At 41.7% G+C, this 19,381-nt stretch overlaps 1 protein-coding gene across 7 annotated transcripts in view; it reads right to left on the bottom strand.

The window, feature by feature from the left end:
- The window catches only part of Sh3kbp1 (SH3 domain containing kinase binding protein 1), a 333,950-nt gene that overhangs the window by 168,183 nt on the left and 146,386 nt on the right, over positions 1-19,381 (bottom strand). For all 7 annotated transcript variants that reach the window (XM_036174398.1, XM_036174396.1, XM_036174397.1 and 4 more), the window contains one exon: positions 660-763. In XM_036174398.1, coding sequence (XP_036030291.1) covers positions 660-763 — 104 coding nt within the window. The remainder of the gene's footprint in view (positions 1-659; positions 764-19,381) is intronic.

The following is a 19,381-nucleotide window of genomic DNA, read 5'->3' on the forward strand; positions in this document are numbered from 1 at the left end:
TAAAAAAATACACTGAGTTGGGGATTTTCTTTTTTGTTTTTTGGGGGGCTGGGGTGGGTGCACCTGCAGCTTCCCCATTAAAGAGCCCAGTCCACTCAATCCAAGATTTTCTATGAGTCTCTGTGTTTGTCATTTCTTCATCCCCTTGCCATCCCTAGTCAGGACCCAAGCCATGCAAGAACACAGAAACAAAACAAAAAGCTTACCATACCTGTCACGTACTTGGTCTTTTAATAAATGCCACATGCCACTTTCATTCTCTCTAAATCCAGTGTTCTCCACAATGAAAACTGAACCCCTACTCTAAAGATGGATCCCTGTTATTGTGACCATTCAGGGTCCATCATTAACTGAAGTAAACAGGAACGTTAATAAGACAACATTGAAATTTCAAAGGTACTCTGTATTATGTTACAAAGACAATGGCTTCAGATGGCCCCACATGTGACCCCCACCTGGCCTAAAGGAATTCCTCTGCCAAAACCAATTTCCCCTGGAGACTCAACTAGATGATCTCTGGAGTCTCTTCAAGTCTGAACATCCATTGCCAAGGCCAATGGGCCTGTGCATCTACAGCAAGGGTTCTTCATGGCTGGATGCACAGGTGGGTCTGATAGCCACATGAGGCAACAGTGTCTGTCACTCAACCACTTGCTTACCTCTCCTACAACCTCTATGATGTCTCCGACTTTCAGCTCAAGCTCATCGTCATTCTGGGGCAGGTAGCTGAATGCTACCTGGCATCGGCGTCTCCGTCGCTCGCCTGGATGGGAAAAGCAAAATATTTAGATGCGGTTCTTCTCTCACATCCCACACTAAGGTTTTAAAGAGAGGCTTCCTAGGCATGCAGGCAAAGTAAGCTGATTTGTCTCAAATATGCTTTCTGGGGCATGGCTAGAGGCACAGCAGCCCTGGTCTCTTAGAGAGGCATTAGAAAGCAGAGCAATGCTTCTTGGTGTTTTGAAAAGCTCCTGGGTCAGAAACCCATAGACATGAGAAACTGATCCATTGGTGCAGAAGGCAAAAACCCCACCCCGGAGCACTGGAGCACAGTGTTGCCTTAGACGTACTTCCATAGATGATGGCACTTTCTATTTGCTGCTGGTGATTTATAATGAAAGCTGATGTGATATGCTGAAGAAACCAGAATGGTCTACTTCTGATGCTAGCAAGGCAAAGAGCATTTCCCCAAAGTGAGCAAAGTAAACGAGAAAGTGTCCTGGCCTTTTTCTAATGTCACCCTTTCAACACATTGGTCCTCAAGCCTGATAACCCAAAGCCAATTTGATTTCTGCTATTCTTGGTACCATTTCAAAAGTCCCACAGGGTTCACCGTAGCCATCTGTGTCCCAGGGGATGCATTAGCAAGATCCCTGGCTGCTTCCATAGAACCCACCCAGGCAAGCCAAGGTTAAAAGTCAGAGCCATACTTCATTTTGAGGACACTGAGGGTTACACCATGTCATTTACACATTGGGTCACACCAGGGAGCCTCTGACTTGAAACTGGTACAAATACAAATGCTACAGTCTACAGAACATCCATCCTGCCTATTGCAATGTGGGCATAAAAAACATGCATGTGGGATGGCATGCAGCACTGGTGGTAGAAGCCAGGGAGAGGTATATGAGGGCTAAGAACTGAGATAGGCATTGCTCACAGCTGACCAGCTCACATCATTCCTTCATGCCACTACATGGCCTAGAAAATCACCAGGATCAATGACTTCAAAGAAGTACACTTAGAAAGCCAGCATTATTTCTGGGTACTGCCTCTGGAGACTCTTTTTCTTTGCTAAGCTTTTCTCTGAAAAAGGAAGTCCCTGTAGGGGTGATTACAGGATACATTAGTCCTACCCCCAGCATGACATCACACAAAAGGGAACGTGTTGGAACTACATCTACTGGCTCCCTGATCAATATTTTTTCAAAAGCTAGTGACCTAGTTCTTGCTTTCATTTTTCTCTGTGTGGACCTCCCTAAGGAAGAACAGGGATGAACACAAAGAGGAGGGCAGAAGTTCAGAATCAATATCTTGTCTAATCACATCTTTGGCTACTACACTAATGATCTCCACCTTTCTGCGCAAAGTCACAAGCCACTGAATCTTAATAAGAACAAACTCAGAGCTCACATGCACATCCTAGGCTAGCAATGTGTCCTGTCAGCTGATGAGTCACACAACCATGTAAGGAGGGCCTGGCTATGCATGGGCCAAGGAACCACTGCATATTGCTTCTCCAAAGAACAAAGCCAGAGGACTGGTACTTCAGCGCAACATGTGCTGTCACGAAGTTGGATACAATCGGACACAACTGTAATCCCAGAGCTCAGAGGGCTGAGGCAGGAGGATCCTAAGTTTCAGGCCAATGCAGGTTGTTCAGTAAGATTCTATTTCCAAAACAAAAACAAAAGCAGACCACTACTGCTCTACGGCTCCCAACAACACAGCAGAAAAATCAAGTTCTGGACATTGTGAAGGATACACAGTTCTCACTCTAGCAAAGCAAATCTCCATGACAAGGCGATTGTGGTACTCCTCTCCCACCCCCTGCCCCATATATGTACCTTAAGATGAAGTTCTATGAGTTTCCATTTCCTAATTTTTCTTACATTTGATTTCACTGCAGGGGATGGAAGAACTATACATGCACCACAGTGTGCCCACAGAGGTCAGAAAACAGCCTGTGCAGGTGGGTTCTCTCCTTTTACCATGTAGATCCTGAGCACTGAACTCAAGTCATCAGCTTAGTGGCAGGTGCCGTTATGTACGGAGCCGTCTCATTAGCCCTCCATCATCTCATTTGATGCTGAAATGAATTCTGAAGACCCAACTCTAAGCATGAAACAAAATAACAAATGTCTGAAAACTGGTATAACCACAGAAACCACCAAACCCAGACCGAGGTGACTTAACACCAAAAGCCCCAGCAGGTTCTAGCTGAAGCCATAAAATTTAGATATAATTGTTAAGAGAAGGGGAGGGTAGATTACACGTAAAATGAGTAGTGATGCAGAATACTATGGGCAGACAGGTTTAAGCAGAGAGGGTGTAAGAGGAGTAGGGAACTTAGGTGATGAGGGGAAGGCTAACCCAAATGAAGATGATAGCATGAGTCATATGGAACTTTAGTACTCATAACCTGACTTAAAAAAATGAGTGGAAGAGCTGGGCGGTGGTGGCACACACCTTTAATCCCAGCACTCAGGAGGCAGAGCCAGGTGGATCTCTGAGTTCGAGGCCAGCCTGGGCTACAGAGTGAGTTCCAGGACAGCCAGGGCAGTTATACAGAGAAACTCTGTCTCAAAAAATAAAATAAAATAAATGAGTGGAAGGATAGTAAAACACGTGTGAAATGAGAAAAAAGGGGGGTACTGAGGGTTAAAGGGTTAATTGAGGATGGGAAGGAGGAACAGGAGAGAGGAGGTGGTACTAAGTGGTTAAACCAAAACTAAGAATCCATGAAAAAGCCTTATAGAAACTCACTAGTTAGTGACCAAGTTCCAAAAGACATTTTTGTTGTATTTTTGTCCCACATGGGTAGATGATATTGCTCTCAGAAGGCAGTGATTATCAAATAAAAAAATCACAGTACAAGACATGGGATACTTCTGCATAAGTTATTGGTCAGGGAGGCCCCAGAGATCCCCAAAACAATACAAACTAGTGTCATTGCCCTTAATTAGCCTCCATAACTACATGGTTAGACCCTTATTACTGAAGGCTACAAAACATACAAAAATCAATCTCACCAATGAGAAAACCTGCAGCTGACTCGCTTTCATGATGCCAGAAGGTGCACACTGCTGTGGAAGGTAAGGCATCAATGTTCTTACCCAGTGCTGGACTCTGCATGCTGTGATACTGACCTACCAGGCGAGATGTGTCCACTGGTACAGTAGTAGCATGGCTGTCATGAAGTAACCTAACAAAACCACTGCTTTCTGACTGCACAGGAGGAATTTCATGCCTGGTATTGTAACCCTGGTCAAATATCCATGAATGGGGAGGCCATAAGCTCTAGAGCAGAACCTGTTATTGTTACTTTTATACTCATGCTATTAAATTTCTTTCAAATACTTGTGTTTAAATTCGTAGACCTCAGGTACACTAAACCTTGGTCAGAATAGTTTCTTTTTGCCATGGACCATAGTCATCAGATGTATAACTGGTCAAAGTGCTGACAATATGAGACTGAGTGTTCAGCCCCATGGGACATCTACATTAACCCCACTACCAAGGCTCAGAGAATATTATGGAAGAAGAGGCACAGAGAATGTAAGAGCCAGAGGATGGGAGGAGTGCTGGGAAATGTGGTCTTCTCATCATGGCATGGCTACTGCAATCATGAACTTAAAGCAGCTGTGATTACTAGAACAAGACCTACACAAGATCAAGCCAGCCAGAATTCCATCATAAATGATCTTCAGGTTCCAGCACTTACTTAGGAATTCCACCATCAATGAATAGTTGATGGTGGAGGGAGAATCATTCTCTTTTGAGGAGATGGCTATCAGTAGGTGGCACAGCTGTATCTGATGGGAATGGCAGATGTCTTAAAGTAAGCACAGCTGTTTGACAAGGATCCAGCAAGCTGAGACACATGATGGCTGCCGTGCCACCTTTGGATTTCATCTCCACCTGTTGCATACTTGGAAGACTTTGTTTTGTTTTGTTTTTTCCAGACAGGGTTTCTCTGTGTAGCTTTGGCACCTTTCCAGGAACTCACTCTGTAGCACAGGCTGGCCTAGAACTCACAGAGATCTGCCTCCCAAGTGCTGGGATTAAAAGCATGCACCACTACTGCCCAGCCTAGGAAGATTTTTAATATTTGCACAATTTGGGGATATTGGATTGATGAAAAATTTTCTTATGAATTATTTATGCCTTTTCCCAGGAGTGCTGCTTCTAAGCTTCCCCAGGAAAGTCCTGAACATAATCCCCCTCCTGCTTTTAAGGAGATATCCTTATCTACTTGAAGGTCTTCCTTACGCCTTGGAGGTTGTGACACACATAAAGAAGTCAGAGGTCTCTTTATGAGGCTATGAGACATTTTTGAAACATCTGTCCTTGTACTTACTCAGGAACAAGATTGTCAAAACAAGGTAAACTTTAAAAGGTCAGTAAGATTCGGTGGGCTAGGGGAGTTGGTCACAGTTTAGATCACAAGCCTCTTCCCACTATATACTCAGGCAATTACATGGCATATATAGTAATAAAGTCAGATTAGCTGAAGTTACCTCTGCCTTACATGGAGACTTATATTGATGAGAAAAGCATGGAGTGGAAAGATGATAAAATAATGAGATGTCAGGACCTCCCTTTCTTAGAAAAGTTAGCACATGCAAAGTCACTATGGTATCTTATGACCAAAAAACAATAGAATGTCAGGATTAGACATATAAACAAATTCTATAAATATATAAAATATAAATATTGTATTATCCACAAATTTGAATAATAACTGCAGCAGCTTTGGCCTGAGAATTTTCTTGAGCCCTCTGATGATTAAGAGTTAATAATACACTACTTGGGATATGGCAATATGCCCAGTCTGGCTTGAAGATTTTGTTTTGGTCTAGCATCCTTGAATCAACCAAAGCTATCAGCCTGAGAACAGGCTGTCATATGCCTCTAGATTCTTAAAAAATGGGTTATGGGTTAATGAGTAAAAAATGATAACTCTGTTCATCAATGTTGTCAAAACTTGAGGGAAAATTATTGGAAATGATAACTCTTTTCTGTCATAGTTTATTAATGATGACTAAAAGATGAGCAAGAAAAGGTGAAACACATGTCCAAAACCAAAAACTATATGATCCATGTTTTGGAACAACATGAATCTATCCCTGCTTACTAAATGTTCTATAAATAAAAAAGCACTCTGGTTGCTAATGAATCAGGCTGCAAGATTCTCCCAATCATCATGCCTGGCTTATTCATTCCCCTGCCAACTCCTTTCATCCTCTGCTAGACTTGGCCACTGCTGGGGATGGCTCCCAGAGGGTAGGTCTCCCATTCTCCAGTGGAACGGCCACACACACGTGCACATATGAGTAGCACTAATTGAACTTAGTGGATTATGAAAAGTACAAAGACATGAAGTTGGGAGAGGGTGTTGGGGGTGACATGAGAGAGCTGGAGGGAGGAAATGGGAGGGTAGATATGATTAGATCTCATCAGATTCTCAAAAAATAAAGTTATAGGTAAATAAGGCTCATTGATTAAGAATACTTGCCACTCTTGCAGAGGACTTGGGTTAAGTTCACAGCACCCACATATGGTAAAGCCAAGTCTAGGGAACCCAACATTTTCTTCTGCCTTCTCAAACACCTGCATACACCCATGGTGCACATACATACACCTAGGCACACACATATACACATAAAACCACATGAATAAATATTTTCTTAAATGTAAAATGTAGCACCTAGCCCAATACTGTACAAATGGCAAAGGTCATAGTGATATATTCATAGAGAAAAGACTATTATAACAGATTTAGGACCTGGAATAGAATCATCTGACTTCACCTCAATCAAATCTATGCATTTGAGACCTTAAAAACTTGCATGGTACCAAAACAATGATGAATTCACTAATTCCTACCTGTCAAGCTAGTTTACATTTCTTAAATGGTTCTGCGGTGGTTACTTAACTGGTGCCATAAAATCCTATAATGCACACTGTCAACATACCAAGAAATGACCCAGAAAGCACAAAGAAAGGATTCAGAGGCAGCTGATACTAAAGGTCACCTGACTTCAACCCATGCAGAAAGCCTTATTTTTCCTACATGAGGCTAGCTCATGATCATCTTTTTCTTTGTTTTTGTTTCTTTGTTTGAACCAGGGTCTCTCTAGTTAGTTCAGACTAGCCTCAAATCCATGATCCTCCTGTCTTTGCCTTCCAAGTACAGGGATTACAGGCATGGGCCATCACACCTCCTGATATCCATATTACTGTAACTCAACCACCTGAGTTATAAATAAAAGAGCTTGAATGAGCAACTGTTTGCAAAATTGACACCAAAGATCAGTGATTTACCCAGGATCACTAAGCTCTTAAGTGGCAGTATATCCTTGGCCTGTGTTCTAAGGACTCTCTTCAGTCCCAGATGAACTTAGTCAATTCACTAGTCCCAAATTCTCTGCAATCTGTATCAGCTGCTGCCTGTGACACTGTGACATCACCCCAACTCTTCACTCTGGCTTTCATTAGAAAGTTCCTGAACTGTAGGTCTCCTGTTTTTCTGGGCCTCGGCTCTGTATATCAACATGAGTGCTAGCTTCACAACCCAGTGTGGGTGTAAAGAGGAACACCAACTTGGAAGAAATTGCATTTCAACTGCACTCACCTATCATAACACACAGAGTTTCAGGGTGTCTCTTGCCCTACATTTCACTGGTATTTACTAGCGAATCACAACCTTCCTTGAAAAGGTAGGCACAATCACCAGTTCCTTCAGAGGGGTTTTTGTCTTTGATCTTGAGAATTGGAAACAAACATGACTTGCCCATATCTGGAATTTGGAATCTCTTATTTTCAGCCACCATCTTCCTGCTCCGACCAACTTGTGACACACATAATAAGCAGAGCCAACAATATATCTACATTTACATTAGAAAAACTAGAAAGTGCGTTGTAAGTGTTTTCCAGTATTCATGGCAGTACCCCTGCCTCTGCTTATGCCAGTCACTGATGTGTTTTCAAGGCCAGACCACTTTAACTTCTCATGCATAACTGAAAGAAGGAGTGGACAAAATGCACATGCAAATATGCATGCATACATGGCTTACCAAAAAAGGAGAAAGAAGGAGAATTTTACAATGTATATTTGCTACATTTCTACTTAACAGCCTTATAGCTTGTTGGTCCTAAAATACACATGCATGAGTATGCAGTCATATGCAAGAACATGTACACAGACATATAGCAAGGCAGGCACAACCTCAACTCTCTCACTAGAGCTAACAGACACATTCCATTCCTACAATAATTTGATTAATAAAAATCAGCTAACATTTATAAAGCACTTATACTCAATGCTTATGACTATTAGATACTTTACCTGCACTGTGACATTTCATTTCAGATTGATCTCTAGGTAGAATGCTGGCTGTCTTTTTATAGACAATGAGTTTTGGGAGGACATAGCAATCAATTATTTCACCAGAGATTTTATAGCTTTTAAGTAAAGGCTTAGTATTTCAAACCTTTGACATAATTCTAGAGAATATGCTGCCCATCCATCTGGCTTTTCTGTCTTGTGGCTTCAGAAAAAAACATGTGTAGGTGTGAGAGGGTAAAAGGCCCAGTGGGTAAAAGTGTTTTGATCCTCAGAATCCACATAAAGGTAGAAGGAGAAGGAGAAACTGACTCCACAAAGCTGTACGTGTACACAGACACACACACACAGACAGACAGACAGACACACACACACACACACACACACACACACACACACACACACACACACACACACACCAAAATAGTAGTAGTAGTAGTAGTAGTAGTAGTAGTAGTAGTAGTAGTAGTAATATTTTTGAAGAACTGGATGGGCTAGCATAGTACATGGCTAAGAGTTGAAACCAGAAAGTGAAAAGACCTAAATCACAAACATTTCCACCAGCTACTGGGAACTAGGGCCTAGAGGACCCTGTCTTAAATGAAATTCACCAGTTATGTGGGGATACATTGCAGTATGTTCTCCTTCTCTAAAAAGGAAATAGCTGAAATTGGAAACCACACCATGACTCCAGTCTCAGAACAAGGCACACACTGATGTCTTAGATCCTTCACCCTATAGTCTTGTGGCATGTGAAAATTTCACTGGATCAAGTCTGTTCAATGACCACAAAAATAGAACAAACAACACCATGAATAGAAAGAAAGTCTTTTGGTCAACTGACAATTCCTAACACTCACACAATCTGCTTTTTAACACTCCACATCTACCAACGGAAGGAAACTATGAGGGCCCTTAATTATTTAATGTTTGGATACTGGAGGTGTAGTTCTGTTGGTAGTGTGCTTGCTTAGCATGAAAAAGCCCTGGGTTTAACCTCAACACCACTAGGTATGGTGACAAGCTGAAACATGACTGTAATCAGATGGAAATCAGATAGATAGATAGAGAGAGAGATAGAGAGATAGAGAGATAGAGAGAGAGAGAGAGAGAGAGAGAGAGAGAGAGAGAGGGAGGGAGAGAGACTTAGTAACCAAATTACAAAAAAAGAAAGTACTGTTAAAGTCGAAAAGGAAAATCAGAAGCCCCTAATTTCCTGTTTCCTGGGGTACTTCTGGCATTTTCCCTAGACTGTTCTGGGAACCACCTTTACCAGAATCTTAAAGTGCAGGTTAGACCTACTGAACATTTCTGTGGTAGGGCCAGGGACCTGCTGTCTCTCCACGGGATAATTCTCACAAAAATCTAAACCTGAGGTAATGACTCAGCACCACAAATTTTAGGCAATAGAAAAACACCTTACAAGAACAGGCAATCAATCACTCCTTTGGAGGGCGCAAAGCCATTGATTCTCAGTCTTGGCTACACACTGACATCACCTAGGACCTTTCAGGAAACAACTGATGCCTTCCTAAATGGCAGTCCCTGAGGAACTAGATCTCCACAGAAAACATTTTCTTCCAGTGCTGGTGAAAAGAAAATACCAAATGAGCCTAAAACGGTTGTGTCAAAATTTATGAAGGGCCACAAGAATCAACTTTGCGGGCCTCCCAGTGGCCCCTGTGGGACCAGGATGTCATGTACTGAGGGGTGTATTACAATTTGTCTGATATGTTCAACAGGTGGCAAGCTAGACAGGCAGGCAGGTAAGAGGAGAGAGTTATGGAGTGAGAAGCAAAACCTCTTTCTGGAACAAAAGAATATTGACTAATAACATAAAGCAATGTAGACGTATATGATCTCAATTTTTAGACATCATAGTAACCATTGATTGTGGCAAGAATCAATGTCTCCTGAAACCACTGGGTGAATGCTTACCGGGACGAGGATATTTACAGAATCTCCAGGTATCTCCCTCAAATTGCCATAAATTGCAAAAGGAAAACAGTCCTCTTAGAATGGAGAAAGCTGGCAGGCACAGCCTTATCCATATGAGCAAAGTTAACATCACCGATCAATCAAGAGGCAACCTGACATATACCACGTGCCTCCGGACCCGCTGTAGCTATGGAATGCCATGCAAAAACACTGGCTTCAGTTTAGCCATCAGGACACCAAGGTGAGGCACAGTCTACAAAAATTGCCCTGACTTTTTTTTTTATTAAAGTCTGTGTCACAAAATATTTCTGAAGGGTAGGGAACTACTCCACTGTCAAAAAACAAAACAAAACAAAACAACACCAAAAAAAACCCCAAAACAAAAAAAACCTGATAGTCCACAAATGGGATTCCCATATATGCAAAGATGTGTGTCTCTGTGTCCAAGTGCATTTCTTGTACGTTTTCTTTAACTCTTTTCCTTGTTCGGTGTTTTGTCCCATTCCAATGTGTTTGTGTTTGTTTTATTCTATTCTTATTCCTTAGATGCCTGTTTGTTTTCTCACTAGAGACAGAAAGGGAGTGGGGGAGACGAAATAATAATCAGAATATATTGTATGACAAATAAGTGGATAGCCCATAAATATATATATAAACATTAAATGTAATTATTGGGAGATTTTTGTGAGCATTATCACATGGAGAGACAGCAGGGTCCTGGCCCACCAGAGAAATTATTGGGAGTACTGGGGAAAATTGAGTATGGGGTAATTCTATATAATCATGTTACATTAATATTACTTTTCCTGAGGATGTTAATTCTATTGCAGTTACATCACACAATGCCTTTGATTTTCAGAAATATATTCTGAAGTATTTAGGGACAGTGTCCTGATGTTTGTCACTTACTCTGAATTTAAGAAAAAGCAAAAGAGAGGTAACAACAGAGAATCTATGTGAGTGTACCAGTATTGCTAAATTTTCTGTAATCTAAAATCTGTATGAATACATTTTTGAGGGAAAAAGAGAAAAATGCTTGGGGCCCACCCCCAGCAATTCAGATGCCAGTGGTCTAAAATGTAGTCTGGGCCTCTGAATTTTTAGAAGCTCCCAGAGTGACACTAACATGCAGCCAATGTGGATGGACATCTAGACTGATGTATTGTTCAAAGAATATCAAGATCATCATGTTACTGTAGTGCCCATTTTCAGTATCTTTTCCAGCAAGGACAAGAAGCCATATGACTCAATACCCACAGTATTAACTATAACCCAGCTAAATGCTGCCATGGTGTGGCTGTATTTCACAGCTGTACTAAGTAGTTCTGAGCTTTGGACATATACTCTTGGGAACAAGAGAATGAAGACAAAGTATCTGGCATGGTGCATTATCAGGGGGGTGCAACAACTCCCCAAGTTAATGAGCAGTATGTCAGCTTCTCAAAGAAGCTGTCCTTGAGGTGGGAGCTTCAATTTATTTAAGAAGGCAGAATTCTTGTCACAAGAAGGAAAAACAATATAAGCCAAAGTAAATCAATGTGGAGAGTAGCACATGCCACTTTGGACATGGAGTGGATTCTGGATGAAAGGGAAGAGGTGTGGACTCTGCACCATGCCCTTTACTAGCAATATTGCCACTTATCAGACTGTTTCAATGTGCTGCATCTCAGAGGAAGGGTACTTCAGAAGGCAAGCAGACTCCAGAACAAAAGGGACCACCTAGGTCTTTCTTTGCAAAGCTCTCTTGGCTGCAACTGGACTGCTGCAGTAGAAATATGCAGAGTGGAATCTAATCAGCACTGCCAGAACTGTGTAGTCCCTAGAAATGAGCCCACTTTGTTCCTAAAGGGATATACACAGTCAACAGCTTTGTATGGCAGAAAACAGGAAATCCATTTGTATGCGACTTCAAAGGCGAGGGCTGTGAGGAAAGCAGTGAAAGCTATTCTAGTCCTTATTTTGACCCAACAGGAAAATGTAGACACAGTGGGGATTCATTTCTTAGGGCCTCCGAGCCATGGAATGTGAAAAGGGAGACAGACAGAGCCAACCATTACATAAGGAAAATCAACTTCATCTTGCTGGGTATGAAGGAAATAAACATCTAACATCTTCTATGTAAAAGGAACTATGTTTACTCTCAAGGCCTAAGTCCCTTCCCTCAATTCCTCACATCGAACAGTTGACCCCACCTTCAGGGACAAACAGTAAAATAAAAAAGACTAACTTGTCTAAGGCACGTGAGTTAGGTATCAATCCAAGATACTGCCAAGAAGGAAGTTAAGGCAGAATCTCTGTGGGCACCCTGGGTGTCACGAATAAGGACTTCATTTTGTAGACAATGAGAAATGGGAGGAATAATCTCTGAATAAGAAGCATGGAATACAGGGTGACAGAAAACAATTTAGAGGAAAGTGGTTGGTGTCAGAGATGTGGGGAATGGCTTGGGAGAGACAGCCCTAAATCAGGTGAATTGCCCAAGAGAAATGAAAGGCAGACGTAAAGCCTCAAAACCACAGTGGGAAGAATCATCTACCAAGTAATCAAGGCAGTCATGAATGCAGATATACACAGTACCATCGTTAGTTGATGAAATCTGCTGCCTTCTTTGGAGCCAGTGTCCCTCTCTTACTTGTCCTTGATCCCAGCATATGGACCAGAGTGCGTCTGGCAAATGAATGGATTAATCAACTAATGAATACTTACTACTCATATTGCCTATGGGTCATCGTTTTGTGAATACAAATTCCCAGACAGTCCAAGAGGCACTAAAATAATGGAAATGGTGGAGGAAGGACAAGATAATGCTTCCTCATGATGCTAAACAGAGAACCTAACATATGTCTTCTTAAAACACAATGACATCAACTGCACATTATGTCACAGGCCTATAATCCTAGCAGTTTGGAGTCAGATACAGGACTGCTGCAAGCTAAAGATTAGCTTGGTCTACACAGTGAGTTCCAAGGCAGCCAAGGCTACTTAATGAGACCCTCCCTTAAAAAAAAAAAAGTAAGTAGCATCTTGAATTGTTGACATTATGGGAAGGGAAATGGGGCAGATATTGTAGTGTTGCCATTGTCCCCCATTCTCCACAAGAATGCAACACACACACACACACACACACACACACACACACACACACACACACACAAAATCTGTGAACTTATATAATAATCTATTCCTAACCATTTCCTCTTACAAATTTATAGTCCATTGCAATTATTCATACTAAACAGTAGAGGAGAGATTTCTACGAACAGAAAAAACATGCACTGGTCTTCTAAAAGACAGAAAGCATTTGTTTTAGACAGCCAGGACATATGCGTCAAAAGGTTTGGGACAGCATTGTTTCTAATGGCACAGAGATCTACATGTAAAACATCCTGGATGTCCACTAAGATGGGAAGGCCTGAATAAATCATGGCATACTTAGTAATTAAATACAAGACATTGCACAAATACTGTTGTAAAAAGGTGTCCATAACATATCAAAGGACCAAATATCATATGGAGACACAGATTCTCTAACTGTAAGTGCCATTACTATCTTACTTATGCTTCATCACCCAGGATCTAGCTCAGAGCATGAACTCAAAAAATGTTTACTGATAAATAAATGAATCCATTCAGCTATCAATCTGTGAAGGTCTAATACAGTCCCATGAGTGAAAGAGAACATGTGTATACAGACATATTTGTGTAAGCACAGAAATTGATGTGAAAAACAATACCACCAATATAATGATAATAGTTGGAAGTGAGGCATAAAGATCCATTTAAGTGCTTTTGCATATCAATCTGATTTTACAAAGAACATATAATATGCTGAAATATGTTTCATTTCAAACAACATCAGTTATCAGATAAAATAATTACCGTGTTTTATGAAGCTCATCTTCATAGATGCTTAACTTGCTTAAATTACATTAATGGCAAGTTCCTATTTCACAAGTAAATAAGTACTAATTCAATCAGACAAAAGAGATGCATTTATTTCACAGACTGAATGACAAGGGGGTTTCTGACCACCCTATGGCAAGAAGCCCATTAAGACAGCAGGAGATGTAAGCTCAAAGAGCTCCCCATCTCTATCTCATACTAGTCAGCATTCCAATCTGATTGCTGTTAGTATCCTAAGGAGACCACAGGATCCCATCAGAACCAATCTGATTGCTTTCCCTGGACTGACTCTTCCCCACTCACTTAGCAGGCCATCCCTGTATAGGACAGTGGGATCCCTGTCTACCTTCTGAATATGCTTACTCACGCATACATGTGTAAGAATGGAGATGGAGGAAGGGGGAGGAGAGGGAGAGGAGAGGGAGATAAAAGTGGAAGGAGAAAGGGGAAGTGGGAGTGCAGGAGAGAAGGAAGACAAAGGAGGGAGGAGAAAGAGATGGGGAGAGAGGGAGGAGAGAGAAGAAGGTGGGACAGGGAGAGAGGAAGGGGGCAGGTTGGGGGAGGGAGAGGAAGGAGGGAAAGAAGGATGGAAAAGAGGAAGGGAGAAAGGAGAGAAGGGGAAAGAGTAGGAGGGAAGGAGAGGGTGGGGAAGAGACAGAGAGAAAGGGAAGGAGAAGGGGAGAGAGAAAGAGAAGGAGGGGAAAAGAAGGAGGGGAAGGAGAAAGAAGGGAGGGAGAGAGAGGGAAGGAGAAGGAAGGGAAGGGAAGAAGAAGGAAGGAGAAGGGGAGCAGGAGGGAAGGAGAGGGAGGGGAAGGGAAGGTGTGGTGGTTTGAATAAGAATAGCCCCCATAGGCTCAATATCTTTGAATGCTTACTCATCAGGAAGTGGCACTACTTGAGAAGGATTTATGAGGTGTGGCCTGGTTAGAGAAAGTGTGTCAGCAGGGGTGGGCTCTGAGGTTTCAAAGAACCCATTCCAAATCCAGAGTCTGGCCTTCCTGCTGCCTGTGGATCCTGATACAGAACTCTCAGCTACTTCTCCAGCATATGTCTGCCTGTGCGTCATCTTGCCTCCCATGGACTGAACCTCTGACTGTAAGTCAGCCTGGATTAAATGTTTTCCTTTATAAGAGCTGCTATAGCCATGGTGTCTCTTCCCAGCAACAGAACTCTGACTAAGACAGAAGGGGAAGAAAAGAAAGGAAGAGCCAGCACTTGAACACATGAAGGAATTTTTCTGGGTCTCCCAAACCACAGCTTTTTCTAACAGTGTCCTCACTCCATTGTCTTTTCCGTATTTGAGAGCATCAGTTTGTCTGCATCCTTTTAATGTGACACCTCTTGGCTTTTTTGTGCTCACCTTTTTCAATAAATTTGACTCATTTCCCAACACCCACATATGTCTTATTATGGCTATGATGATGCTACTTCTTCACAAATACCCACTCAGAAATCCGTATGTGGGCCCAGGTGCTGTGTATCTAGAAAAAGAGGAAGAATAAAACTCCAGGATCTAGTCTCTCCTCAGCCCTAAAAATTACAGATTGGGATACCCTATTTAACAAAACCACTGGAAATAGTCTTAAAGCTGACTGGGGGTTGTGGATATACCTTAGTTGGTACAATGCATGAAGCCCTTGGTTCAATTCCCATCATCACATAAAAATGAGTGTGGTGGTGTACATCTGTAATCCTAGCACTCAGGAACTGGAAGCAGGAAGATAAGGAATTTAAGGTCTTCTTTCACTATATATCAAGGTCAGGACTAGCCTGGGCTACATGAGACCCATATGCACCCCTGAAAAAAATAGTTGGTTGATTAACATGATGAAAAATACTGAGTTTCTATTGCCAGAGGAATACAGAAAGAACAATCCACTTGAACTGAATTTGCATATGTGTATTTTCAGTATTAATGCTGTTTGATCTTTCCTGGTTTTGTTTACTTAATTTTTAATGATTGTTTGTTTTTGAGACAGGGTTTGATGAAGCTATTCCATGGAAGGTAAGCTTGAACTCCTGACTCTTCTGGCTCTCCCTTCCAAAGACTACAGATTATACCATGCCATGCTCTGATATTTCCCTAGGAGTCACATCTATTATAATTTTGGCATCATGGATATAGAGAACTTAAGTATCTTCTACCGCAATCATCTTATAAAAATGGCGTATGGAATACTGTGAAAGGGTAATATGAGCTCGTGGATACATGGTTCACACTGAAAGCATTATGGCCATGTATAACATACCTGCAGCTCAAAAGACAGAGGACACACAGAGTCTCCAGGGCTCCCACACTGCAACTACTGCAGGCTCTCTGCATCAGTTTCCTTATGTACAACATGGGCGTGACGGGCAGAGGCCTACTTTACAGGAGGGCTTACTTTCACTTGACTTCATCCTTTTTAACATTTGCTTTTACATTCATAAATCCAGAAGAAGGAAGCGGTGTTAAATTACCTATACTAGCTCAACCAATTTTCTTTTCACCAGCCTTTCTTTCCCATCAGAGTGACATAAAGGAATCATACTGAGAAAATATAATCAGTGAGTTCTCTGAGCATACCAGTTCTGTGGCTTTCCTCACGCTAGTCTCAGACCTTGGTTTTAGCTTTTCAGTGGACCCCACCCCAGGGGCTTCTTTGCCAAGGCTTCCTCAGCCTGGGCAGCTAGTGTCTGGGAGAAGGATTCTAGATTTTGCAGAAGAGAAAAATCCAACATATTAAAGTACTTTGCTCTTCTCTGCTTTAGCAAGGCTGGTTTTGGCAAAAAGCCCAAAAGAACTCAACATATTTATAGAGTTCTGTTTGATCTACTTTTAAATGCCCCTTGCAGAGTCATTCAAGCAAAATGAGAATAGAGAATTTTAAAGAAAAATTTGAGGAAAGATTCTAAATATAAGTTATTTGTTGGATATAAACAAGACCTCTCCCTTCTCCCCAATACTCTGCCCTCCAACATTTTTAAGGTGTTTTCAGTCTTTGATGCTGACAAATAGATATCTCAGACACCAAGTATTTATGGTTAATGGGGCAAGGAGGGCGGAAAATGAGAGAATGGGTATAGGAAGAAAAAGAGATAAGAATAACAGGAAATAGGGAGATAATGAGAGGTAAAAAGGAAGGAGGAAGCCGGGAAGTGGTGGCACATGGCTTTAATCCCAGCACTCGGGAGGCAGAGGCAGGCTCTGTGAGTTCGAGGCTAGCCTGGTCTTCAGACTGAGGTCCAGGACAGCCAGGGCTACACGGAGAAACCCTGTCTATAATAAATAAACAAACAAACAAACAAACAAATAAATAAATAAAAATAAATAAATAAATAAATGCGGGGCTGGAGGAATGATTCAGTGGTTACGAGCACTGGCTGCTCTTCCAGAGGTCCTGAGTTCAATTCCCAGCAACCTTATAGTCGTTCACAGTCATCCATAATGAGATCAGGTGCCCTTTTCTGGCCTACAGGCAGACATACAGACAGAACACTGTATACATAATAGATAAATCCTAAAAAATTAAAATAAATAAAATAAAAGGAAGGAGGATGGAGGGAGGAAGGCACAAAGGAGGCAACAGAGAATGTAAACATTATAGGAACTGTGGAAAACATCTAGAAAATCCCAGAGACCCTCATTTGGGATCCATCACTCTTTCCCAATCCTAGAGAAGCTGAGAGGAAAATACCATAATCAAATCTAGAGTTTCCCAGTTTTTAAAGTACCAAAAAAAGGCCACTGTGGTGAAGGAACAATTGAGAGAATGACAGAAAATTCCACATAACTGTCTCCTAGAGGAAAGAAAGATCTCTGCCACGGAGTAGTTAATATATATATATATTTGTGGAGCTGAGGATCGAACCCAGGGCCTTGTGCTTGCTAGGCAAGTGCTTTACCACTGAGCTAAATCCCCAACCCCTAAAATATTTTTAAAAGCTGACTTGTTTTTAACATGAATTCCCTTCTTGCACCTATCCGAACAAAGAGGTGGGGTCCAGAGGAAGAGCTGGGTACTAATGAATTTTCTTCATGCAAATAAAAGCTTATAACATCACAACTCATTCTCTGGGATCTAAGAGGACTTCCTAAACAGAGGTCCTTAACTGGGGTCTTTAAACAGAAAGAGGTCTGAGGTCAAGGAGATGACTCAGTGGGAAAAGGTGCTTACCATGAAGTCCAGAAACCCTAGTTCCAACCCCAGGAACTACACGATGAAAGGAGAGAACTGACTCATTCAAGTTAACCTCTGACCTCTACACTTCTGTAATGGCACACACACCACCAGGACATACATGGATAAATGTAGTTAAAACTTTTTACAAATGGTTCTGGGCAATCTAAACCTGGATAGGGGCTGGGAATGAGGCTTAGTAGTGGAGTACTTTCTTAGCATGCACACTACCATCCTTAGCACTAATAAATAAACAAACTGAGATGGAGAAAGAGGTTACCATCCTCTCTCACTCACACATGGCTTTTTATTTTCCCTTTAAACAAAGGCAACACACTACATGGGTATTGGCAGCATCAGTGAATACTTATTTCCTATTCCTTAGACAGGTATTTTCAATTCATGCCTGTAGTTATCTTGAAATGTCATGTACAGTCACCTCTACTTCCTTTACACTCATGATCACTTCTAGATACACTGGGATCTTGCAGTTTAACTCATCAATGAAGAACACTCCTTACATACATTTCTGTAATATTTGGATAACTGTATTTTGATGTGCTTGGCTTCCTTTATCATCTTATAGATTCTATTCATTTGTAAACATCATCATATGAGAGGGTCTACAGGTTTCACTAGTTAAGAATCTGTAATTCCTGATTTCAAAATTGTGGTTTCCAAGGAAACCTAAAGGAAGAATTTTTATATCAAATAAAGAGATGAGTATAACATTTGAAGTCTGTTCACTAGACTGTCTCATAGGCCAGGGAGATGCACATGGAACAAAAGAACCACATCAGGTGACCTCACAAACTGTGATCTAAAATGGCCTCGTGGGCACAGTGGTCATGAGGCTACTTGCCAAGTGTCCTCTTATTAGTCAGGTGAGCACAGGCTGCCACTGCCTCACCACCAGCCCCATGCAATCCAACCCAACCCTTCACTCCCTTTTCTGTCTGCTGAAATTCTAGAAAGCACTATATGCCTGCTACTTTCTCAGGGATGAAGAGATCATCAGGGCTTCTGTGTACCTATAGGGCTTCACAAATATACACACCCATGGCTCTTAGCCCTGTTCAGCAGTATTGGCATTCCCTGCTTAGGGATCTCTGCTGCCTGTCAAGTAGTGAGGGTACACATCATCCAAAAGAGAAGAGAGTTTATGCTGATCTTTACAGCAGGATTTGCTGGGAGAGCTGCCTGGCTAACGGCAAGGTCCCATTTCTATGGTATTACTAGAGGATTAGGGGTATTAAGGTCAGTAAGTTCAGCAGAGACCAAAGCGTCTGCCTAGTTCTTTTAGGGAAAAAAA

Source organism: Onychomys torridus, chromosome X (assembly GCF_903995425.1).
Source record: "Onychomys torridus chromosome X, mOncTor1.1, whole genome shotgun sequence".
Classification (NCBI taxonomy): Eukaryota; Metazoa; Chordata; class Mammalia; order Rodentia; family Cricetidae; genus Onychomys; species Onychomys torridus.